Source organism: Sparus aurata, chromosome 14 (genome assembly GCF_900880675.1).
Source record: "Sparus aurata chromosome 14, fSpaAur1.1, whole genome shotgun sequence".
Taxonomy (NCBI): domain Eukaryota; kingdom Metazoa; phylum Chordata; class Actinopteri; order Spariformes; family Sparidae; genus Sparus; species Sparus aurata.
In genome coordinates this window covers 4,580,666-4,607,496 of record NC_044200.1, presented here as the reverse complement: position 1 = coordinate 4,607,496, position 26,831 = coordinate 4,580,666, and the positions used below count along the sequence as shown (strand labels likewise).

Here is a 26,831-nt window from a genome sequence, read left to right as displayed (position 1 = left end):
GATGATACTGCTCATAGATTGTGTTTGTCAAACAATATGTGATATTAGTAAAAATACAGTATGTCATCCTGTTATTTTTCCTGCACAAAAAGTGATGCATGATGGGGGGGGGGGGCAAACACACAGATTTAGGCAATATCTGAAATATTTCAGGACATTTCAAGTGTTTGTAGAAATTCTCAATGGCAACAATGTTAGAAAGTGTGAAAAGAAGTCTGCGTCTTTTACTGTCTATGTAGTCCTTTGCGAGACGAATTGCACAAATGAGGAAAGCGCACTTTCGGTGAGTCCGTCCTCAAAGACGTTCATGCCGTTGCACTTTGTTGCGTTCGAGAAAAGCAACAGAGAGAAGTTCGTCCTGAGAAGTTGTGTTTTGAAAGGTACGTTGTCTGCAGACAGAAAAGAACTGCGACGCCGTCAAAAAAAAGGGTCTAATTAGCGCTTTGTTTGAAGCACACTGAAGCTGCAAGAGCTGAGGGCTGATTACATCACATGAAGTCATGCAGAGGAATCGTACACAGCGTTATGATCTGAGCGTTCTAAAGTGGCACCCTCACACACCTTTTTGCTTGTTTACCCTAGGGTGCAACATGAAGTCCCTGTTTTCAATACGACACTGTTCGAACGTGCCTGAGCAACCGGGTTCGACTGGCAGGACCCACGGGCCTCTGGAGAAATCTGTTTCCAATTATGTCGTGTATGAAACATCTATTGTTTCCCTGATCGCCGAGGGAGCTGCCGGGGGATTCACAAGCTGGCTGTGAGCTACTGCCAGACCTCTCAGAGCCCCCCTCGCTCTGTCTGGGGGCTTCATATTAACATGCTGCTAATAGCCCCGAGGGTGGCTGGATGAGTGACGGAGGGGGGCTGGTTAGGTTTCACAGGCCCTCTGGTCTCGTCTGGGTCACTGCTGCCGAGCCGGCCCACCGAGGTGAACGTATGTAGCCCCGAAACTTCACAGCTCGATTTATCAAGCGAGCGCCGCGTCCTTTCGACCTTGTTAAAAACTGAACCGTCTAGACGCTTTATACAGAGGTGCATTGTTAACCAAAACACGCTCTCACACACCAACTGAAATATATTAATCATAGCTTCCCCCCCCCCTTTCAATAATAAAACAGCACAGCATTTGAGTGCCTGGCACGTGTTTGTTCAATAATCAGATAATAACTGATTTTGAGATGTTCTGCTGTTGTTATTTGATCCAGACCTCCTCACCATAAAACGTCCTTCATTCTCGCAGCCCGTAGGAAAATCCATAAGCATGAATAATCTATATCTACCGCCTTCGGCTCTGACCACATGAAGGCGAGGCAAGAAAGAATCCTTTTGACGATGTTGAAAAGTTGTGAAGAGCGTTGGGATGTTTTTTTTTTTTCAATGTTGAAAAAGATACGGGAAATCCATTGGTGATACAACGGCAGGAGTAGGAATTTAGACCACACACGAGCTTAAGTACCTCCTCATTCTGATCCTTTAACTGCCTCTTCCTGTTTTCCAAGGAACACACACCTAGTGACATCTAACTTTGAAGCTGTGTCTTTCTCCTCTGTTGCCACGTTAGCTTGGCTATCTTTCATGAGAAGGCACACAGCGTCTGGGCTTCTCTCAGTTCGCGCTTGATTCCTAATCAGCGGCAGTGAATGGATCCTGAGGCTACCTTTGACGAAACTTGGTGGGAACGGCTACCAAGAGACGCAACACTTACGAACTGATCGGTCCTCGTCTTAAATCACAGCTGTCATGCTACTAATCCGTCAAGGTGAACTGAGCCGGACGAAGAGGCCTTTGCGCCGGATTTTCAGAAACACTCATGATGTCGTGTGTCCACTTTGATGTACATTACACGTTCATTTTTCAGATTTAGTTTATGTCGTTAACAGTCCGGCTCCTCTTTCTCCAAATATTCTCTATCCTACCATGAGGGAGAAGCTTCAAGAGTTTGTTTTCAAGCCATGTTGCGACTGTATGGAACACAATTATGGTGGAAAAATAATGACGCCTTGCAAACGCAGCCCCATTTGAAGGATTGAATGTATTAATGATATGTATGAATAAAATGAATTATTGGCTCAGAGGGGAACAATAAGAGTCTTTTTAAACTGAGGGTGCTCTGTAGGACCACAGTATAATCTGTGAAATAATCTGAAACATTGCAAAATAAAATAAATGTTAAAAAAGCAGCACACACAGTTACAGCAGACAGCTGCTCCCCTGGTATTCTCCTTCACTACCTCTTGAATAGTTGTATAATGCAGTAATACAGCATGGTTGTGACAGAATCCCACGGCACACCTGGACCTGCATCGTGGCACACCATTTGAGAACCACACCTCTATAGACCATAATTACATGGCAGGCATTTTCCTCTGGTGGCACGCTCAGGGTGGGAAGCTTAAATGCCATAAGTCTACTATTGTTTTCCAGGCTGCAAGTCAAAAAATCTGGCAAAGGAAGACCGCGAACTTGATAATATAGGAAAGGCACAAATCAATTCTAAAAGATTTGTGCAAATCTTGGACACATTTCTTTAAGCCGAGAAGCAAAACGCGCTGGATGCAAGCGTTAAGAAAACTGTAATATTAGCATATCATCAAGATGTGTTGTTATACCTTGCTGTCACTCTGGAGTTTAACTGATCATTCAGGTGGAAGTAGTGTTTTGACAGTTTTTCTTTCAACCTGCAGCCAGCTAACTTCCAGTTCAGCCTCCAGCTAACTTTGGGATAAAATAACTTAATCATGTACCTCTTCTACATGAAATGAACTTTCCTGGTGTGTAATTACATAAGAAGACTAAATTCTAACTATTTACCTAGCAATTGTAATACTATTGCACTCCCAGTATTGCAAGTACAGCTTTAAACAGAACCATCAAAGTCATTTGAGGGATTCAAACAATTTTCATTATTTTTTTGAGAGCTAACGGGCATAGTTGAGATCTCTTTTTTGGAACTTTGGTTTTGTTCTTTTAAAGATATCTCCGTTCAAACAAAACTGAAAATCAACATCAACCTTTGCAGGAAAACTAGCGTTTACGTTGGAGGTGGGCATGTATGTGACGTCTGTGCAGAAATGCATGCGTTTCCCAAACAGAGGTCAGGAGGATGAGCATTTTCTGGTTCTGTTGTCATGGCGACCATCATAGAACTCCGATGATATCTAGGGCTTGTATCAGGCAAAGAGAGCGGATATTTCAGCTTTCATCTGCTGCATTCAGAGCTTGTGTGATGGCTGTCGCTTTCAATGCCGTAATGACTGCTGCTGTACACCCATGTGGTCAAGTGGACGGCTACTTTTCAGCTAAACCCTTCAACAAAAATAAGCAAAAATGAGAAGCTTTTTCAATTGAATGACATTTATTTAGACATTTTCAGCCCGTGTGAGCCACAAAAGCAAATACAGGGTTTCATACCAAAAAGAAATCTATCCACGCTGAACCAGATTTATGGCACCCTCTACATCTGACAACTTTGATATCTGTAAATTGTCCATTGCACCTGATTGAAATGGCAGATATCTCATTTTGGAACTCAAAACTCTTTCTTTCAATAGTCACCGTGGAACTGAAAGTGAGTACAAAAAGAAATCATTACACTGTATTAAAAATGCTGTAGAAAGAAAACTGCATTCATGGCATGACAGCGAACAATACCTTGTTATCCAGTGAATCTCAAGAGGCACATATTGGAGTTGAAGAGAGCCACTGGCTACGTTCACATGCACACAATATGATGCTGAATGATCTGATTAAAAAGCGTGTTTGGTTTTAGAGTTGAGCTCCAAGTGAGATGATTTTCCTGATGTTAATTTCTCCTGTGGTCAGAGGGATTCATTAAATAATCAGGGTGCTTCATCTGGATCATTATTCTCTGACCTTTTAAACACATGGCATATTCTGAAAAAGTGAATCAAATCAAGCAGAAGTCTGGCATCTAATCAGGTTTTCACTAGTTACGATATTGGTGTAATGAGAGTAGGAAATCAGATCCTGCTGATTAGTTGTGTGCACGCATGTTTATACTATGCATACATACACTGCAAACAGCATGTGATTAGCGTGCAAACATCCACTGTGGAACCACCACAACTGGACCCCTACCAAGGGCAAAAGACAACACAAACAATCAGAGGAAATGAATGCAGGTTGACATAATACACAAAAGGCTTCCATGGTTTGTTTTACATGAGTGTCAGAGAAGTGCCGTTAACATTTACAGAATGTAACAGGAGGCTAAGGCTGAGATATTAATGGCTGAAAAAGATAATACATAAAAGGTCAACAGCTCTGCTGAATGGTTGATCCAAAGCAAAAATGACCATTAGCTAAACTTAGCTCCTGTTGCTCCAATCGTGGAAGATTTACTGAGGAAAGTCATTGTATTTTTGTCTAGCCAGCGTCTGCACATTTTGCTGACTGATAGCTGACAATAGTTGTTGTGCCGCCACTTGTCAGCTAATTAAGTTAACGTAAGCTTCATGAGATGGTCAAAAAAATGCCATCTCTGGCTTGCTTTTCCATCTGATGTGTTTCAAATGTAAGTTCTGAGAAGGAGGCTAAGGTTGCTCTGTCCTCAATAACTAGAGTTTAATGATCAATGTGGATGACATGTAGAACTAAATAAAGAAACAGCATTGTTCTAGTATTGCAGCGTAGTTAGTGTAAAGTGAGACCAACTGTTTGGAATAAGTAATAGCATGTTGGGTAATGCTGCTGGGGTTTCTGGACTGGAACCCTCCCGAAATCCGTTAAAGAGCAAGACAAAACTCGCAATCTTTGACAGCATCCAGGAAACGTTTCCACACAGCTGTTTTTTAAATGTCTGTGGAACCCCACAAAGTAGTGAACAAAGCTAAAAGAATGTTAACTGCAAAGCTGGAATTAGTGTTCGGTTGTTACTGTATGCAGGATGCTAGTTAGCCACTCATGCTAATAACTGCAGCTTGCAATAGAGCAAAGAAACACATTTGAATGTATTCCTTACACTTTTGCTCTTTTGATTATGGTAAAAGAAGAAAAGCACCCTTTCAAGACTGAATGTTCACTTACATGCTTGCTTAAATTGCAGCCAGAAAGACTGTTCTGACCTCGTCCTTGCAGAGAACATTGTGGAATAACTCAAAATGCAGCAAGTGGAAAATGATAACTGGACTGTACGGATGATCACATGCTGAGTTTTGACACCAGGACACACCAAAAACAGAAAAACAAAAAAAGGTAGACACACAAACAAAATAAAAAGTCAATGGTCATGTACCATCGATAGAAATTCATGTTAATTCCTTCTTAACTGGTGGTCGAGTGATGGTACTACAGACCTGTTATCACCACAATTCAAAGTGTGTGTTCACAATTTAACTGTGGATTAATGTTCTTGCCTCCACCCCAGCAGTCTCCATACCCCTCCACTGACTAAATGAAGAAAAGCAGTAATCGACAATGCAGGTAACACATTTTGTGACAAGTTGGTGGTAATTCCAAAAAATATCTCCCAGTCTACTTTGGTAAGTAGAAGTCCTCTGGCTGATGCCTGCTGGCTGTAGAGTAGACCACCTTGCCAGCAGCCGCACATTGCGGGTGGTGGCTGGTGTTTTAATGCTCTTCATCACAAGCAATATGATATGCAAGTGCTTTGTTGCAAACTATGCAAAATCTGTACCAAGAACAGTCTAAATGTATGGAATATAAAGTCTTAAGTCAGTAGAAAAAAAACAAAAAGGAGCAGAAAATAATTTTTCAAACGATCATGTGGTTAAAGTGAAGTGAAGCAGAGGACAGCAACAGACAGCATCCACATTCCCACAAGGCTTAAGGGCGTGAGAAGTCAGATGGCAAAAAGCAGGGTTCCCATCACTGCCGACTCCTTTTTGTCAAAGGCAACCTCAGTCTCCAACATCGCTGTCCTGGTCTCCTATCACCCATAGGAAGTGGAAGCTGAGCGCCAGCAGGGCAGTGCCCAACAGGTCACCAAGGGCTGTCAGGTATGGAATGGAAAAACTGTCCGGGTCTTTACCACTCCGCCACATGGAGTGCACCATCCAGTCTGATATACACAACAACAGCAACACCTGGAGGAGAAAGAAAAGATTAGACCACCACATTCTTATTATCAAGGACACTGCTAGAAGCCTACACAATAGCCTACAGAGGTAGGCATACTCCTCTCAGAAGAAATTGTCTAAACAGCCAGGATCATCATGGAATTATAAAACAAAGGACTAATTTGCTATTTTGGGAAATACACTTCACTTTCTTGAAAGTAACTTTTAGCTTAGTTTAGAACAAACACTGGGAACAGCAGCATCCTCGAGTTTCTACTTGTTTTATGGTAGACTGTCATGGCCAAGAAATAGTCTAGCACATTAGCATTTGTTGTTTTCAAACTTGAGATTGTACGAGTTAATGACAATTCAATAATGCAGTTAATGAAATTTACAGGTGCTGCTAGGTAGATTTTGTAACCTTTCGACAGTCAGTTTAGATGTTTGGCTGTCTGCATTTCTTAATCTTTGGGTAAACCAGCCATCTGCTGGTTACTGTAGCAAAATGGAGTATGAAGTAAAATCATCCCCTCATCTTTTGGCAAGAATAGTCAAACTATTCCTTTAAAAAAAAAAAGAAAAATTTTGATCAAAGTGAAGAGTAGATTAGGCTGTGTAGTTGACTTCCCCATCAGATGAACATGAACTAGGGTTGCACCGATACCATTTTAGTCAAACCGGGTAGGGGGAATTGTCATTTGTGTACTTGCTTGTACCGAGTACTGATACAGATATTTCTACCACAAAAGCAACTTTTAGGTTACAGATGCACTGAATTGGAAGACAGATTTATTTTCTTCTCTGCTTGTTACAACGAATGATAAAAAATTAAATAAAAATAAATGTAAATAATCATAATTTCCTGTTTCAACAAAAAGCCTCCACATTGGCACTGCCTCCCCATTTAACAAAATGAAACTTAAATCTATTAAATTTGACAAATTAAACAATGAAACTTATCACACAATTACACAGTCAACTTAATATCTCAATTAAACTATTGCACAGTCTCCACATTTAAATCCATATATACTGAAGTAGCCTAGTAGTTGACTGACTGTCAAATCAAATCAAGAAAGAACATTTCGACAATATTTACTGTCACTTAACATTTCATTATACAAATATATAATACTGTAAATATGTATTATTTTCTTCTCCTTGTAAGGAAAAGAAGAAGAAAAAATTGTGAAATTAAATTAAATAGCTTTTTTAAAAATGTGCATCTTAAAATAAAGATCTTACATTTTGGAAAAACAACATTTCTGTTTTTGTTTCCCCTCAATTAAAGTTTCAGCTACTGCACTCGTGCACTCCTGGACAACCGCGCCATCAGTAAATGGCTGATTCTACTGACCTAACTTTACCTCGGATCGCGGTCTTCAGTTTCATGCATTGTATGGCCTAATGCAATAAAGTGGTATGGGTGTGCGGTATCTGTGAATTTTTGCGAGTACTAGTATATGAGCGCAGTGTCAGCCCGATACCAGATGCCAGTATCGGTATCTGTGCATCCCTAACGTGAACACCTACGTTCATTCAATGGTAAAATTACAATGTCTAGTCACAATATATAGATATGACCATCTTCATGGACGCATCACATATAGTCACATCATAGGTTAGCTAATATTAGCAAAACGTAGCTAATGTTACATCAAGCCTAATGTCTGATCACAAACCTCAGTCAGGTTTAGTTCCTTCTTATTTCTGTGCTAACTTTAAAAAAAGATTTGGAAAAGGACCGGTTGGTTAATGACGTCTTTCTAAGACTACATACATTGTTTGTTTGTTTATTCATATTCCCTTTAGATTTTAATATTGAACAGTGTCTACTCTACCAGAGGTCTTCAATTCATTCATTTTGTTAATGGAGTACTGTTGATAAAAAGTGAACATAAATAATTGTTAGCCATAAAAGATCAAGGATTCTCTGGTTTTCAATGAGACTGGAACAACTTGCCCTCAATTTGCATCATTTTGCTTTTTTTTTTTTTTATATTGTGTGTACGTAGATCTTTTCATCATGTACTAAAGTGCTAACTGTTGGCTTCTTTTAGCCATATTGCCTGACTACCAGAGAGTATCTATAAACACTGCAACATCCGGCTATACAGGAACGGCATCACATTCTTTCATATTGTCAGACCTACAAACAGTAACTACGAGGGGGTGGATTGGTTTATTTAGCAAATGACGGTATGCTAACACACTAAAATAAGACGCTGAAAATGGTAAATTCTCTGAGCATGTTAGCATTGAGCTTAAAGCACCACTGTGCCCAAGGACAGTTTCACAAAGGTTGTGTTGTCCAAGCTCAGAGGAAGTAAGTGCTTCAAAATGCAATACAGAATGCCATATACGCTTAAACTGCGGTAGGAACAGAGATGAGAAGGAGCAGCAGACTGAGAGACAAGTTAAGAGAAACTTCATAATCCAAGTGTCCATGCATGAAGGGAACAATTCACACAGAAAGAGAGAAGTCTATTAAAAGATAAGAACAAGTCTATAATTTAAGGTGAAATTAGCTGTCCAGACTTGGCAGTACAAACATTATAAAAACAAGAAAGTATTGCAGTCATCGAAAAATATATGACATGGTAAGAACACAAGCAGCAATGATGGTATCAAGAGGTAGCATGGAGAAGTGATTATGATCATATATCATGTTTCTGTGTAGACGAACGCTAATGTAAGAGTTCTGACAGTTCTGAACCTGCTTAACAGCTCCACTTGTCTTTAAATGTGGGGGAGTGTTGTGATGGAATGTGTAAACCTGCAGATACAACGTCCTGCTTTCCTATCCAATAATGTTCAGTCATGACACGATGAAAGCGTCTCACGGGCAAACAACAAGCAATCAAACCCGACTATCCACAAGCGAGGGTGTCATTGCTTTGTCTTTTATTCATGATGACAGGGTGGCACAGTTGGACATCCTCTCAGTTGTTGCAATTGTTGCTTTCATACAATCACCTGCCTCAGGAGTGTCAACTGTAATCCATCATTTTAAGTCCTTCTAGAGCATTTTTATTCAAGTCATGCACTAGAATACGTTATTAAACAATATAGGATCAGCGATGTGAAACAACTTTTACTGGTCTACAAATCAAGCATTTTAGTGAGCCGTTATTTTTGAAGAGTGCAGCAGAATCTAATTATGTTTGCCCAGATGATAACTCCTGCCTCAAGACAGCCATCATGCAGATTAAATACCTGCAGTGTTCAAGGAATTAAGAGATAGAGTATCTCTTCTTTCAGTAAGGATTTACAGATTTCTTCAGGAGTACTGGACTAAGGTTTGTGTATGGTTGCACACTTAAGTAATGCACAGAGGCAAAGGGGGCTCAGCAAGATATGGAAGCATACAAGACCGCCACAGCAAGACTAAAAGCGTGCAGGCAAATAGGAAGCATCAGCAGAGAGTGGAGAGGAACCTCAACACCAACAGTACTCAAGATATTTGGCAGGTGATTAAAAATGTCACAGGCTCCTAAAGCAGGAGCACCCCATAATCTGTGAAGCCACGTTTACCAGATGAGCTGAGCACATTTTATGCTCGCTTATATCTCCACAACAAAGACTCAGCTGTAAAGTCCACTCCGCCTCCAGAGGACCGACCACTGTCAGTAACCACAGTGGATGTGAGAGAATCCGGCTGAGAGCAAATATAAATAATGCTGCTGGTCCAGATAATATACCTGGCCATGTGCTAATAACATGTGCCAATCATCTAGCTGATGTTATTACAGACATCTCTAACATTTCACTCTCACATGAGATTGGTCACTCCTGCCTCAAGACAGCCATCATCATGTCTGTTCACAAAAAAGTCTGCTGTGTCTAGTCTTAACAACTCCCACCCTGTGGCTCTCACCCTGTTTTGAGAAACTGGTTCTCCAGCACATCAAATATGCCATCGCTGCCAGCATGGACCCTCACAAGTATGCTTTCTGAACCAACAGATCTACAGAGAATGCCATATGTACTGACCTCTGCTCAGTCTCCATGCACCTGGAGAATAAGAACAGCTACCATCTACATGAGAATACGGTTTGTTGACTTCAGCTTGGCAATCAACACAATCTCACCCATGAAGCAAACTAGAAAGCTAAATACTCTTGGCTTCACTACAACACTCTGCAATTGGATATTGGACCTCCCCGCAGGCAGAGAGTACTGATTGGCAGTCACATCTCCAATATGTTAGTGCTCAGCACTGGAGCCCCCCAGGGTTTTGTTCTCAGCCTTGTCCTGTTCACACTTTACACCCATGACTACACTGTCAGACATCAAGAGAACTATTGTTAAGTAAGCGGACAGCACCACCATCATTTGCCGCATTATATAAAACAATGAGAGTTCATATCAGGAGGAAATCAACAATCTTAAATAGAAATAGAAATGCAGCTCCTAACATTGGCATGACGTGATCAGCTGGATTGTTTAAATGATAGAAACATAACGCTGTTGGAGTTGTTCAAGTACAGACACAGCTAGTTTTATTTTGTTCAACAAGTTACTCAAAGTTAAATAGTGACAGCTGATTTGATCCTTCCACTTTAGCAAATCTCTGTGTTTTGAGTCATTCTCATCCAACTGATGTCCATATTCAACTTCACTTGTAAGTGCTTTGTTATTGGAGAAATTGACACAAAGGCAGATGCAGACTAACGTGGCCATCTCAGGAGATCAAACAGCTTTGTCTTGTAGACACTTCCTCTCTCTTGCCTCTCAGACATGCACATCAAGAGAAAATGCCCCTTAGTAGGGCAGCACTGCAACACTAATCAGGTTTAATTAAGCCAATACCAATCAATTTTAAATATGCCAGCATTGGTTCCGACACTGATCTGAGCCTAAGGATTGGTCACGGCCAGTCCAAATGTCCTTGAATGCTACACACCCAAACCAAAGCAAAAATTCAGAACTGTATAACGAAACTGGGGCAAGTTGAAGTTAACTTTGATGTGTCGGATGGTTTGTTTCACAAAACCATATGGAAAGGAGCCTCTAGAACCAGTTTGGAAAAGGTCAGGTGCTTTAAAAAATACTTTGAAGGCTATCAACAACTCCACTGACCTCTTGAGGAGCCAGCATTGTTTTCAAAAAACAGTCACTTCTCTCACTTGTTGTCACACCTAAACCACGCTCGTAGCTGCCTTATAGGATGGTTATTGGTTCATCTCCTGTGTGTTCAGCCTCAAGCGCATAGCTTGAATCCAGATGCCTTGCAAGCTAAAGTTGAAGTCAAGTCTCGAGGCTTTTAGAAAAAGCTTAAAGTGAAATTTCACATTCTTGGGCTCAAGTCAAATTCAAAGTCGTTGCACGCACCTGAAGAAGCACGCCACCACTATATAGTTTATTTTTGCATTTTTTTAGTCTGAAACTCCTGCTTACAAGTTATGTCCAATAAGTTATGTTAAAGCACAAGACTTCACTAGTGACTAAAAAACTTAACAAAAAATTCCCAGGGTGCAAGCCTTCAAATATCTCTAAAATATGTCCCAATCCCTCCATGTTAACACTTTTTTGTGATTGAACCCCCCTCCACATATGGATTGGAACAAATAGTCTTATCAATTTGAGAGCTTCAATTGTACCTATGGATCAAGTCTTATTAACGTACACCTCCTTTTGAATGGGCAGCAATTTTCAGCAATTTATGACAATTTTGTGCCAAAAAGAGGTTTGTGAATCTGAATTGGAATATTCTGTGAAAAAAGCTAGATTCACAACAATAATAAAATTATGTTTTTGCCCATTGCCTGCCTTTTGACGTCACTGCATGAGAATACATTTCCAACACATAGTTGTCCACATTTAAGCATGAAACTGAGTTTGTAGTGATTTTGATTTGTCCTCTGTCCAACATGGTTTACTAGAGAGCCAAAGAAATAAAAATCAACCTATTCTTCTACCATCAACCACAACACAATGAACAACATACAGAAAACTCATTTTCAGCTGTGTATTTCTTTCTACAACCTGTGTAAATGCTTTGTAATTGGAGAAATTGACACAAAGGCAGATGCCGACAAACGTGGCCGTCTCAGGAGATCAAACAGCTTTGTCTTGTAGACACTTCCTCTCTCTTGCCTCTCAGACATGATTAAAGAACCAAATACTGAGGCGGAGAAAGAGACTAGATGATGGATTGACACTCTGTTGTATTTTGTCTCTTTCATTTTTCACTTTTGATGCATCTTAATCCTTGAGAAACGTAGCACACAAGTCTCTCTCTTATATCCCCCCTTTCTTTGTTTTTTCTGTGGCAAAAAAATAAGATGCCCAATGGGAAGCTGTATGCTGTAAATGATGGATTGCAGTTGACACTCTTGAGGCAGGTGATTGTATGAAAGCAACAATTGCAACAACTGAGAGGATGTCCAACTGTGCCACCCTGTCATCATGAATAAAAGACAAAGCCATGACAACCTCGCTTGTGGATAGTCACGTTTGATTGCTTGTTGTAAGCCAGGGCATATTTGCGATGTACTTTCATGCAGGCATGTGAAACTACGTCACAACATTTTATCAAACAATTTGAGTAATGTTATCCATGACGTGTCTATTGCCGATATATATTGCCATTGTATTGCCAAGGCCTCGACCATACATCCAACATGTCTACTTTACCTGGCGACCTGTCCTAGTGAATAACTCAGCCTATTAGTAAATCCCCTAGTGTCTCTCCAGTAAAGTCTGTCTCAAAGTAAAGTCACCTAAAATGATACTGTACATATCCATTGTCCCCAGACATTGTAACATTTCTAGGCCCTCTCTAAGCCATTTGGGTGCTAGTTTCTGTTCATGTTTTATTGCCATGTAATTGCCTGACAAAATGAGTTTGGAATGCAATAAGGTCCAGAATTACTTCAACATCACTCTGCCAAATCCTGTTCAGGTCAACATCTTCATACAGCTGGAGTGAGCACCCTCTCCAGCCCTTACAGAGAGAGCAGTTGGAGGCATCCAAAAGTACAAAGAAATGTTTTAATTCTGGATTCTTGCTCTAGCCCTTTACTTAGACATCGACAGCTCTCTTCTGCTATTAGCTTCTTTTGAATCAAACTTTTAACTCTAAATCTATGCTTTGTTGAGCTTTACAAGGGTTTCATCTCTTGGAAAATCTGTTGCCGCTACTAAATCAAAACATTAATCTCGGCAAGCTTTATTTTTCTCACTTAACACTTTCTTTACATGCAAAATGGGGGGATTAGTTACATCTCAGTGGAGAAAAAAACAACATAAAGTAAAAGTAAAACAATGTACGGTATGTCTTTTCCATGCCTGTAACTTTCCAAATGCAGGACCCCATACACACTCAAAGCCCTGAGCCTAAATTCAATAATAACATTTGAAGGCTTATCCCGAGCTTGATACAAGACCAGAATAAAATAAAACCTCACAAACAATTAACATCTTGTTAATGAGAGGTCAGAGGAGAACACATAACAAGTGCTGTGCAGAAGAGTATCTCTGAACATGTAATTGATGGAATCTTAAAGTGCATGGACTACAGCAGCAGAAGATTCCAGCTGGTCCCTGTCAGCTGAGATCATGATACATAGGCTAAAGAGGGTGCAGGCTCAACTAAAGTGGACAGTAGAAGATCTGAAAAGCATCCATCCTGCCTTGTGTCAATGGCCTGGTCAGTATTGGTGGTGGAATGGTGCAGGGATTATTTCCTTGGCACACATTGGGCTCATCAATACCAATTGAATAAGGTTAATTACCATGGCATGAGTATTACTGCCATGTGTTACCATTTGCAACCATTAATCATAGGTGTAATCGGCAAAGGACAAAAAAGCAGGAAAATATACGGCTCCACTATGTCTCTTTTTACATTTATTTTGTCCTGTTGTCGGCTTCAACCAAGAAAGAAATAGTTCGCCCTACACGTTCAAAACTCTAAGAACAGTCAGTGTTTCCCCTAGATTTTTTTGTAGCAGCAGTGCTCTGAGTCCGTAACCAGCAACACTAGGGAGGTCTGGGGGCATGCCCCCCCAGAAGAAAATTTTGAAAAATAACCCTTTAAATGGTGACTACTGGTGAGATTTTTTATTTTATTTTTTTTATTCATTTTCAGATTCAGAAACTAAGACATGAGACAAAAAAGTGTAGAAGCTGACATTGCTGCTTGAAAATATGTAAAATTCTTGAGCATTTTTAGATAACTTTTTGACCATTATTTTCTTCATTATTATAGATTTTTATGGAAACAGAATCGGTTTCAGAAGTCAGTGGGTCACATGACATGAAAGTTATTGAGAAAAAAATATAATTTCTGCATATTAATATTCATTTAAAATAGAGGAAGCACTAAAATACAATAACGATAGCTGTGTCTCATTCGTCCACTTTACTAATACAATGTGCTGCTGGATTGGAGTCACTGGGTCACATAACATGGAAGATATCGACAAAACAATGCAATTATTTTGTATTAATATATTTATGCTAAGTAATTTAATGACGGTCCCTAAATCAGTCTCCAGTCATTCAGCGAGGCTCTGGGACGTGAGCTGACCGTCCTCCTGCTGCTGACAATGGGCGAACCTCAGTAAAGTCTCAGCTGGACCCAAGTGAATATCCGCCAAATATCCAACCTGAAACTAACTTCACCCCGGTTCGATGAGTCGCCTGTTGCAGCCTTTGAATAGGATGACGAGGATTTCAGTCACTCAACTCAAACGGTGACTTGTAGAAATTAAACAAATAGCAGTAATGACAATAATAATACATTTCAAGATAACTTAGGGTGTAGTGCTTTCACTGTGTGCAACTTAAATTTGCCATTCGCCCGTCATATTAAACCTACAAAGATCACATCTGCAGTGGTGGCACTGAAAATCCAGCAGCAGAATGCATATAGGAAGAACACTGACACATCAGATAACCTTCCGCAACGTTTGCAGGCTCTTTGGTGGAGCTCTGCTTTCAATGAAGTTCCGTCGTGACAAATGAATGGACTACTTGCAGAGTGGCATGAAGACATGAATCAGAGGCACAAAAAACGTTGACAGCGGTGGCTGGTCATTATGTTTACCAATACCTGATCCGTGCCTTGCACCCCCCCCCCCCCAATTTGAAAAAAAAAGGGATTTGCATGATTTACGAGAGCCTCATTTTCAGGTCGGAAAATCCGGATTTATCCAGAAAAATCACACCCCTGATTAATGGCTACAATCTGTACATCTAACAGCTACTTCATTGTGTTTACATTAAATAGGGTTTACTGCCTTGTCCAGATTTCATCTTGTGGTCCTACTCAGTGGACTGAGTTTGGTAAGTCTTCATACGTTTGTGTCATTTCTCAGTGGACGAAGTTTGCAGATACAAAATACTTTCATGTGTTTCACATCAAGTCTTTGAATTTCATTGGCTTTGTAATTAAATATTTAAGCTGTGGGGCACAAGCTATACAAGTTGCGCCTGGCTGACGCTTTCATTGTTCTGAAGACTTTGAAGACTTGAATTGAAATGAAGCGTGAAAAGGAAAAACAGAGTGTCAAATCTCACAAGTGTCAAAGTGAAGAAAAACATACAGGATATCCATAGAAAAAGATTTTCAGCAAGATCATGGACTGAATTCACAGCTGTAAGTGGTCCAATATAGACACACTGTAATCTTGCCCTAGGTTGAATTACTGAATTCATGTAATGTTTACTAATGAGTACTTGACCGCATAGTGGAAGCATAAGTGCTATAACATTGGAAATGTCCTGTACAGATAAAGTTAGTTCAGTTCAGATCTTTATAATAGGCAATTAGTGTCTTTCCATGTTTTTGTTTGTGTGCCTTACTCTTGAGCATAGCTGAGAGGATTGAGGAACAAAAGATTGTGCTGGCAGATAAGAGACCAAGCAACTGATCTGATACCCAGCCTTGACTGAAATAATTAGGTTTGGGCTTCAGAGCAAGGTATGGTCACCCTTTGTGTTAGAGCCTCTAACACAACTATAATTAGTTCGTATTTGACCATGTACCCACTCCATGACCTTTGGCTTCATTATTATTAAATGTCCCATTATCATGATTCCCATGAATGTTACATTACCATGGTTATGCATATTCATCACTGGTAAACTTTTTCAGAGTTAGTTTCTTGACTCCCAAGCTGTCAAACTACAATTCTCTCTACCTAAGTTTTTATGACACCTCGATGGCTTATTGCAATATGTTGCCTTCACTTATTTGGCATTGCCTAATTCTTTTTCTGAATACTGTGGGCTCACACAGCATTGTTAAATCATACTGTCTTGGGTATTGTTTGTTTCCATGTTTCTCTGGTTTTGGTATGTCCTTGGTTATTTATTCTCAATGGATTTATGGAAAACTGTCAACCACTGTATAGCAGAATATGCCGAACTCAGAAGTCAATTTAACTACATTCTTCTTCTTTTCCACTAAGTGGCTGTACCATAAGGCTCGCAGAGATATCACAATGAGTCCAGCTATTCTGCAGAAATGTTTCAATTTCCCCCCTAATTTACTATGGCTTTCACTTTAAATAGAACATTATCAAACCACAGCATGTTAAATTTCAGCTTATCTCTGCTATTAAGGAAACAGACTGTTACAGTACTTTTTACTTTAACTGAATGACATTATCAAATTCCACCATGTTAGCGACAACTGTGCCAAACTGTTTCCAGCCCCAAGATAGGCACAGAGAGAAAATAAAAAAGCTATATTGTAAGGTCCGTATATTTTGAATCTCAAATGGAGTCCATTTTAAGAATTTCTGGCAATGGGATATTGAAATGTAGGTCATGTGAGAATTAAACATTTATGGCATTTCTTTACACAGGAATACTGCAGGACTTTCAATAAAAATATTTCTGCATGGATAAAGTGATTACAATTACTAGATATGCACGGATACACCACATCAGGGTCGTTTTAGGGCACTGCCTCAGGCTACTGACATCCATAACCTATGTTGTTGTCTCCTTCATACACATGTCTAAACTAGGCCTCTTTAATTTCTGTCTTACCCAGAGCTGAAACAAGGCTATTCCAAACTCAAGTACAGAAAACATTTAAAATGAGATCAGGGATGATGAATTACTACAGAGGCAGACTATTCCATAGACTCATTTTACACACTCAAAATGTCAAGCTTATGCATTCATTTGAGTGTACTGTTGGGTGAGATGATGAGAGTGGCAGAATTTTTATTACCATCATTAGTGCCAGGGTTGAAGTATAGGTGGAGAGAGGTTCACTGAAGGTGCAGCCACTGCATAAGTATACTCTGCTCATAATCCTGAAACACCCACATGTTTGTTTTGAGACAGATAAAGACATCAGTAAGAGCCTTGCTCTCAGGCCCACTACTTAACTACTGAGTGAAGGGCTGTAACTGTGCAGTTTCCTACATTCGCCTTCCTGGTGATTGTCTAGGACAACTCTGATTCCTAGTCAGTGGTCCTTTTCACCTATTAAAGAGGCTTAAGATTTCTCCGGACTTCAATAACGGCCTGCAGCTCTTCACCTCACTAGATCACATGTCATCTGATCTGTAGACAAAATAGTAATGCAAACTGTTGACATTTTTATATGCATAGACTAAGGTGGATAGCGGTTTATGAACTCCACTGGCTCATGTTTGACAACTGAGAGAAAACATTTGCATTTAGCCTCACTTTTGAGAAAAAAAATGTGATTCAATCACACTGTGTGTGCAGAGTGGAGTATTTGATAAAAGGCGCAGGAGTGTTTTGAAAGGTTTCTCAGAACACATTTGAAGTTAATATGGCAAACTTAAAATACAGTGGTTACAGAGCAAGACGCAGAGCAAGGGGCATCCTGATGAATCTAAGTCCAATATTCACTCTATTTAGCTCTGCTTTGGGTTGCCATCAAATCCTGGTGGAAATATCTGTCTGTTTAGCGGCTTAATGCTTCACCATGTTCACAAACTAGTTCTCAACTTTTCGTGCCGACTTGTCTTGACCTTTTTAAATAGCAGCCATTTTGACAGCAAACAGTAGGGTAAACACAGGTGTTACCAGAGAAACTGATTAAGATTCTGTTCCATTCAGGTCAAAAGTCTATGCTTTACTAAAAAGAAAGGAACCTTCGTTAAATGTCATTACTTAAACCTGTGTTTACCTTCTATTTCATGTCAATATGGATGCCGTGAAAAAAAGTCTATAGCCAGACCTTTCTCCAAAGATTCTCTATGTCCGTCTGTCTATCTATATACACTGAACAGAAATTAACCTTTACCTTTGAAAAAATGTCAAAAGCATGAAGAATCAGTATCGTTTTTTATATCAATACTGAAACTAGCATTTATCCATTCTACAGTTTTAGGAATAAGCCTCGACTGAATGCGTCACCAGAAAAACTAAGTTGTAAACTTTCATAATATGTCCAGCATTCAGCCTAATAATTAGTGTCTGCTATTCTGTCTGTGCAAAAACATTCATGGGAAACGTAGATGAAATTTAATGAGGAATTTCTGCAACATCCACATAATCTTGCTGCTATGACACCGTGCAGAAAATCCATCTCTAAAAATGGAATTCAGTTAAATTCCTCAATATGTTCCAGGAACAGATCAAAAGAGAGGATGAAGAAGTTAATGAATTATTCTGACATGCAGTGACTCGTCTGCCTTTTGACCTGTTTGATAACTTAAACCCTGTCGAATATTTGAAAATAAATAAAAAGTGTGCTGATTAAGATTCTTGAATTCAATCAATAAACTGATTACTATTCTCTATGAACTGGCTGTGAATATTAAGATATAAAGAGACTGGATCCAAACGCTTTCTGCCCTCAGAACCCTATGGGCCTGTGTCTGCCATTTGATGTTCTATCTTGGACCAAAGCACCCTTAAAGCAGCTCTACTGGCCACAGCCTTAATTGATTTGGAAAGTCTCCAAATCCTCAGTGGCCAGGATTACATCCTAATGTTCCATGTCTGCATTAAAGATTTAAGGGTGCATCTAAAAGCCTTCCAGCATAACAAGCATCCAATGCATACACAAACACACACCAATTGAATTCTTAGAATTCCAGAAGTCAAAACAGCATGGGTCACCTGATAAGTTAAAGCAGTCATTCATAATTCAAGTCATTCCTGCATATAATTACCCCAACTGCTGTCAAGACAAATACATACAGAAGTCAGATTCCTTCAGGCATCGCCTGAAAGAATAGCGCTCTAGGAATTCACAGGATTCACACAGCTGCTACCCCTGCTTTACTATGTGTCAAGAAGTAAAATCACATGTCCACAGTTTAACTTTCATAGAAACTTCCTATTCCTATTTCTAGAATTGAGAAAATAATGTTTGCTCCCTAATAATAATGGAAGTCAACAGTGCAGGTAAGATTAGTCTGTGCTGATGAAAAAATTAGGGATGTACAGATTTGACAGCTGAACATTGGTATCGCCCGATTTATACCTTGTTGACCGTTCAGACCACAGCTGAAATGATTCTATGAGTGATTGAATTATGACGAACAATAAAATGTATCAAACTTTGTCTAACCCATAAACCTATGTACAGTGCAGTGTGGTCTGCCACACACTAAATTAAGGCAGTGGATGCATGACAGAAAACATCATTTAATGCCGCTGTTTACGTAATGGAGGAAGAGAGAAAATAGCGAGCTGGAACACAAAAAAAAATGTCTGTCTACTGTTCATCGACAGCAGGCCTTTAGTGCTATAGCATCTCAGCAGAAAGCATCTGGTCTATACATTTAATCCACGAAGCGGATCCGACACAAGCTATTGTTAACATTAGCATTTAATGTACTGGGAAATCAATACCATTGCTTTTTACTTTCTGTCCTTGGGTAAAAATCAACAAGAAAAGGAAGCTCTCATAGTAGCATTAAACCCCCTTAAACTTTTCCACATTTTGTCACGTTTTAACCACAAATGTAAATGTATTTTATTGATGATTTAAAAAAAAATTTTACAAATAAAAAACAGACAAGTGTGGTGTGCAAAAGTTTTCACCCCCCTGAGTCAAACCTTTCGCTGCAATGACAGCCGCAAGTCTTTTGGGGTAAGTCTCTACTAGCGATGCACATATAGAGATTGAAATATTTGCCCATTCTTCCTTGCAAAATAGCTTAAGCTTAGTCTGATTGGATGGAGAGTGTCTGTGAACAGCAATTTTCAATTTTCAAGCCCAGACTTTGACTGGGCTGAATGTGTTTCGATCTAAACCATTTCATAGCTCTGCCCCAGTCTCAAGTCTTTTGCAGACTCCAACAGGTTTTCTTCCAAGATTGTCCTGTATTTGGCTCCATCCATCTTTCCATCAACTCAGACCAGCTTCCCTGTCCCTGCTGAAGAAAAGCCTCCCCACAGCATGATGCTTCCACCACCATGTTTCACAGTGGGGATGGTGTGTTCAGGGTGATGTGCAGTGTTAGTTTTCTGCCACACATAGCGTTTTGCATTTAGTTCAAAAACGTCAATTTTGGTCTCATCTGACCAGAGCACCTTCCTCCACATGTTTGTTGTTTTGCTTTGTTTCAACAATGGCTCTCTTCTTGCCACTCTTCCATACATCCCAATTTGTGGAGTGCATGACTAGTAGTTGTCCTGTGGACAGATTCTCCCACCTGAGCTGTGGATCTCTGCAGCTCCTCCACAGTTATCCTGGCTCTTGGCTGCTTCTCTGATCAATGCTCTCCTGCTCGGCCTGTCACTTTATGTGGACGGCCATGTCTTGGTAGATTTGCAGTTGTGCCATATTCTTTCCATTTTCAGGTGATGGATTGAACAGTGCTCTGTGAGATGTTCAAAGCTTGGATATTTTTTCATATCCTAATCATGCTTTAACCTTTTCCACAACTTCATCCCTGACCTGTCTGGTGTGTTCCTTGGGCTTCACGATGCTGTTTGTTCACTAATGTTCTCTAGCACAGTGTTTTTCAACCCTGTTCCTCGGGGAACACTGCCCTGCATGTTTTAGATGTTTCCTGCTCCAACACACCTGATTCAAATGAATGCCTCCTCGTCAGGCTTCTGCAGAGCTTGATGATTGGCTGATAATTTCAATCAGGTGTGTTGGAGCAGGAAACATGTAAAACATGCAGGACAGTGTTCCCTGAGGAACAGGGTTGAAAAACACTGCTCTAGCAAACCTCTGAGGCTTTCACAGAACAGCTGTATTTACTCTTAGATTAGATTACACACAGGTGGACTCCATTTACTAATTAGGTGACTTCTGAAGGCAACTGGTCGCACTGAATTTTATTTAAGGGTATCAGAGTAAAGGGGGGTGAATACTTTTGCCCACCACACTTTTCTGTTTTTTATTTGTAAAAAAATAAATAAATAAAACTATGTATCATTTTCCTTTCACTTCACAATTATGCACCACTTTGTGTTGGTTTATCACATAAAATCCCAATGAAATACATTTACATTTGTGGTTAAAACGTTACAAAATGTGGAAAGTTCAAGGGGGGTGAATACTTTAGCAAGGCACTGTGTACGTACGATGATGAGCATCTGGCACAGAAGAGATCAAACGCTCACCTGCAGCATAGCAGCAGCCAGGTAGACGGACATAAAGATGGGGGTCAGGGTGGTGTGTCCGCTCTTCATCAGGTGGATAGTGTAGAGGAAGATCAAGTGACCAGGGATCACCAATAAAAGAAGCACCTGAGCAGAGCGATGGTTGGCTCCTAAGAACATACAATAAGGATGGAGGGAGGAAAGGTTACAAGTAAATGAAATGGGGAGGCATAATTTCTTAGCCCTTGAATTATGCAGTTACTCTTTATAAAACACATGAGAGAAAGTTTGTTGACAATTCTGGTTGAATCAGCCCACCTACTGTCCCCAAGATTCCTGTTGGTTATATATTCAACACCTGGGACTGAAACCACAGCTTCAAACTGCAAACTTACTACACAAGTTATAGCCCGATTATAATCCTGACAGCATTCCCATTGACCAACATATCCAAATCCACCTAAACATGTGTATTAACGTAACAGTCGATACATCATATTGAGGGCTGTTGAGTTGCTGACACAGTACTGACCTGTACCACAGAATGTGCGGCAGGGGTAGTAGCAGCCCCTGGCCTCGGTAGGAACCTCTCCAGGAGCACAGTGGAAATGCAGGTGAGTGGAGATCCTGCTTGACTGGATAGCTACCAGGTTACCCCCAATTCCTGGATAAGATAGAACAGTTTGATGGTTATGACTGGAGCAGAATATTAAATAAAGAGACATAGGCAAGTAAAAAATGTATTTTTATGATCACTTTACCAAATTGCATTTTAGAGGCTGATCGATTAAGGTTTGCACTAGTCGGGTTAGTTAAAAAAATTAGTCGACAATATATCTGCCATTACTCTTTTCAAACATAAATATATAAACAAAATAAGGTCTTTGTCTGCGTTGGTGAAACGACATTATGGGGACACTGTTATGCGTCACCATAACGTAGACCTCAAACGTAGACCTCAAATAATGTGACCTCAAACACATCTTTAGTGTTTCTGTACAGCAGCATTTTTGTCAAAAGTAATTATCAGTCACTGTCTGATTCAACACTTTCTGGACTGTTTTGTCACTTTAGGAACAGGATTTAGAACGGCATTTCTAAATCCAAGAGAGAGAAGGGGCACCTTGAAACAACTCCCAATGTTCACACAACAGTAGTGGAAGCATTTATTAACTTGCACTTTCAGATTTTCAGGAAATTGTCTTAATATTGTCTCATAAATATTTCTAGCACTGAAGCATTTGGAGAAAATGCAAGAATCCCATGCTGACCAATCCCTGTGTTTGTGGTCTACTCATGGTCCCTCTGAATTCGCCATAAACACAACATTTGGCCACATTTCGGAGGAAGCACACAATGTTTGTTAATTATTGATAGAAAACAAAGAAAGACTCAAACCTGCTTTTTTTTCTTTTTTGACAGACTTTCCTCTCATCTTTGTGTGCAGTTCTATTTTTTTCCATGCAAGATTTTAATAAACATCAAGCAGATGAACAGCCATGAGAGTATGGGCTGCCATCTGTACTGACAAAATACAGGAACACTTTACATTTAGATGCTATCACACCTTCCATTTAGCAAGTGGCACACAAACTAACTTCAGAACTGAGAAAAGAAAGTTATTCATTCACAACCATAAAAAACTAATTCAAGTGCAATGTAGTTGGTCCTGTTATGCAAACCATACCCAAACCTCCCCCCCAAGAAGGCCTGTTATTGTGGTGACTATATTAAATGAGACACTGCCACCACCTCAGGGTGATAGCCACTTAATTCAATCTATTGTGGCTTTTTGTCTGCCTGGTGACATTTTATTGGAGCATTAACAGCGCTCCCATTGGGCCGGTAAACAGATATAACTTCACAATGAACATTCAGACAGCTTTGCCTCTTCTGTCCCTTATCTTATCACTTCACACTCCTCCCATACAATCTGAATATGCCACTTGTCTCAAATAAATGTTTAATCCCTGTAATAAAGATGAATTTGGACAAGAAATAAGTATAACACACATCTGTACTCAACACATTAAACTCTATCTTTTTTCTTGTATTAGCATGTCTTTTTCTATATAGGTAAAAAAAAGGTAGAACAGGGTTCTAAAACTGCCAGACCTGAGCCCAGCGTCTACAGAGCAAAACAGCGGATCAATTTTAAATATGTCAGGAAGTAGTTTTATTCAGTCTGATAGAGTATTGAAAATGAAGGACCTGTTTGACAAAGAGCTGCTGGTCACGGGAGGCAAACCTTCAACTTCTTAATGAGATAACGCTTTTAACGATATAATGATAATGTTTTTCCGCTCATTAACATTTTTAGGTTCTCTATTATCATTGACTTCAAGTCCAACATATTGCAAAATAGGAACTTTTGCTTTTTGGTTTGACAACAAACCTTCCGCCATGGTCTTGTCAGTCAGCTCTGCTAACCTCTTCCCACTAAAAGGTAAACGTGACTCCTGTTACTCTGTGCTGTGACTCTGCTTCTGGCCCCGCTGCTGCATGGAGAGTAGACGCCTCCGGTAGTTTGTAATCATAGGGTCCATCATCGACTACTGATTTTTATGAGGTACAACAACTGTGAGGGTGTTGAACAAGTGTTAGCCCAACTACTGTGTAATACTGCAACCACGGCAAGCCTAGTGCAAGGTTTAAATAAGTAATTTACAAGAAGCAAAGATTTGATGTCAAGAAACTATGAGCAGAAGCGCTGCCAAGTGTCTGGCAAGAAAAAAAGTACAAATGTATTTAGCATGTTACTGCCAGGCCAGCGAGGGCTTTGTAAACCACATACGCATTTTGTTGACACACAACTCTGAAACAGATTGTTATATGGCAATGTTGCGTTAAAACCAAATTCCAAATATCTGTGCCAGTTTATTCTGCAGAGCTTACTCTGCTCACTTTCTATTAAATGAGATGTTAATTTAGACATTTGTTTACTGATTTTATCATTACATCATTACAAAACTCTCTGTTCATTCAGAAGTTGGTTTCCTGATGTTGTTCACCTTACTTAAATGAGGGTTAGGGGTGAGTTCTTATGACTTTTAAAGTTTTAAAAAGAACATTTAATTAAGGGACACTGCATTTACTGTACAAGTCTAGTCACAAACATTAAAGTCTAAAAACAATACATGCTATCATTCATTTTGTATTTTCGTACTTGGATCAGAACTCATAAGGAGTCAGTTTGCAGATGACATAATCCCGTTCCTCAAAGACATCAGATTCCTGTTGCCGTACAGAACATTTAACTCTTTTCAAAAGGTCTCTGTACTATTACTCAATATCCAAAAATGTGAACTGCTGTCTATTCATAAATATGCTGAGAATGTCATCTATTTATGTAACAAATAAAAAAAAATCACAAGGAACTTGAGCTGCTCAACTTGACTAACGGTAGGTAAATGAAAACATGGACTAAATGTTTGGTTGCAAAAACATTTATCAATGTTTGCACTAAGCTCAGACTACAATTGGAAATAGCAAATGTACTTGCATTGCAACTGTGTACCCTTGGGTGTGTTGATCTTTAATGAGATATGGTCAGGCTCACTGGTGCTTGCAATGGCGGACTGCTATCTTTAGGCCTGCTGTCACAAAGTGACAGTGCTACAGACCAACAAAAAGTAGGGCTAAAGTCAAAGGCGCAGTCTATTAACAAACATCATGGCATGTTTAAGCAGCAAAACCAAAAGCTGTAGTTAAAAACTCTCCAGAGTTTACTATCAGGATTGATCAAGACAGCTGCTTCACGTCAAACTACTTATCTGTTTGAATCTAGATCACCATGTGTTTGACCTTTCTATGTGTACATGAACACAGAACATAAGTTAACATGAAAAACAAACTGATCCTGTCAGTAAATCATTTTATCAGAAGTTCCTTGTGCACATATGCGCATGTTATTGTAGAGATACACATATTGTTTTCTGTTGCTGGAGGATTGCTGCAGGTAATGTCATTAATAATTCCCTCATTAAGGTTTAAATTCACTTTTGCCCAGATTATCCACTGCCATATGGACCATCACTATCAAAGAAAGGTTAAAAGCAATTTACTAACCCTAACTAAACTGGCTGAAACAATGTTAAATCCCCTGGCAGAATCTGGCACATATCCCCTCAAAATGTATTTAAGGGTTTAAGTGTTCTAGAGTTTATATTAAAAATGTGATTAAAAAATAACCATGTTTGCTTTTAAGATTTCTAAATATCAGACTTAACAAATAAAGGCCTCACATTTCTGTAAATTATTTTACAGTCTCAATGTTATACCTCATGAAAACACCTTCATAAAATCTGCTCATAGCATATTATTGTTAATCAGGCATAACATTAGTAGTTAATTTAACCCTTACCTGATAAATATAAAGTAATAAAATGCTTTCCACTTATATAAGTGTGTGGGAATGCAGGAACCCATAGTTTCCTGAAAAATTTGGAAAACTTGCTGTAGTGATGTTGTATTTTTGTAGGCCAATCCGGAATTTAGCATCACCCTGGCACCCAGGACAAAAAGCGTTAAAGATTTTTTAAATCAGATTTTGAAATATCGCCAAAAACAAGCTCAATAGCAACACAGGTTTATGATAATTACATGTCTACAAGTTATAAAAGCTTAGAGTTACAATTGTTTGCATCTTATGTACTCCTGTATAGATGGTCTAGCAAGTATATGAATCTCTGATTGGAATGACGACGTTTAATGTCCGTAACAACCTTTGTAGACTAATTAAGCCGCTTGTTAGCAAAAGCTCTTTTTAAGCGCTATATAATTAAATTGTGAGACATTTAATAATGTTTTTTATGTCATAGAACAAAACGTGTAAATATTTTAAGCGTGTGGTAACCAAAGAGCTTATTTCTGGCCTTTAACTGGAAACCAATTGAAAAATTCTATGCAAGAAAGGAGACCATTTTCTCCCAAACAGGGGCATGGCGATGACTACACTGAATGACTTACTGCTGGTCTGATGTATGGTTGTATATCATATGTGAAACAAATTCCTCCCTATGGATAAAAACTGAATTTTCAAACTTTGCAAGGGAGATGGCTTCGTGAGATCATGTGATCTCCGGAATCTATCCTGCCAGGCTTCAAGCTGTGTGGTTGTGGCTGAACCACACAGCTTGAACTAATCGGTGTCCTACAAGGAACTGTGACGTCCTATCACGCATGCCTGGTTAAGGTGTGATGACCAGCAAGAGAAGTGACAGTTCATTTGGAGACAACAATAGTGGCTCCTCACAAAGTTAGTGCATTCTCTGCCATAGC

At 39.5% G+C, this 26,831-nt stretch overlaps 1 protein-coding gene across 1 annotated transcript in view; it reads right to left on the bottom strand.

Annotated features, from left to right (window-relative positions):
• Positions 1 to 3,336: 3,336 nt before the first annotated feature.
• slc41a2b (solute carrier family 41 member 2b) overlaps positions 3,337 to 26,831 on the bottom strand; it is a 42,940-nt gene continuing 19,445 nt past the window's right edge. The window contains exons 9-11 of the mRNA XM_030439370.1: positions 22,084 to 22,215; positions 21,573 to 21,721; positions 3,337 to 6,068 (exon numbers count right to left, since the gene is read on the bottom strand). Of these exons, the coding sequence (XP_030295230.1) occupies positions 5,883 to 6,068; positions 21,573 to 21,721; positions 22,084 to 22,215 (467 nt within the window). The 3' untranslated portion in view covers positions 3,337 to 5,882. The remainder of the gene's footprint in view (positions 6,069 to 21,572; positions 21,722 to 22,083; positions 22,216 to 26,831) is intronic.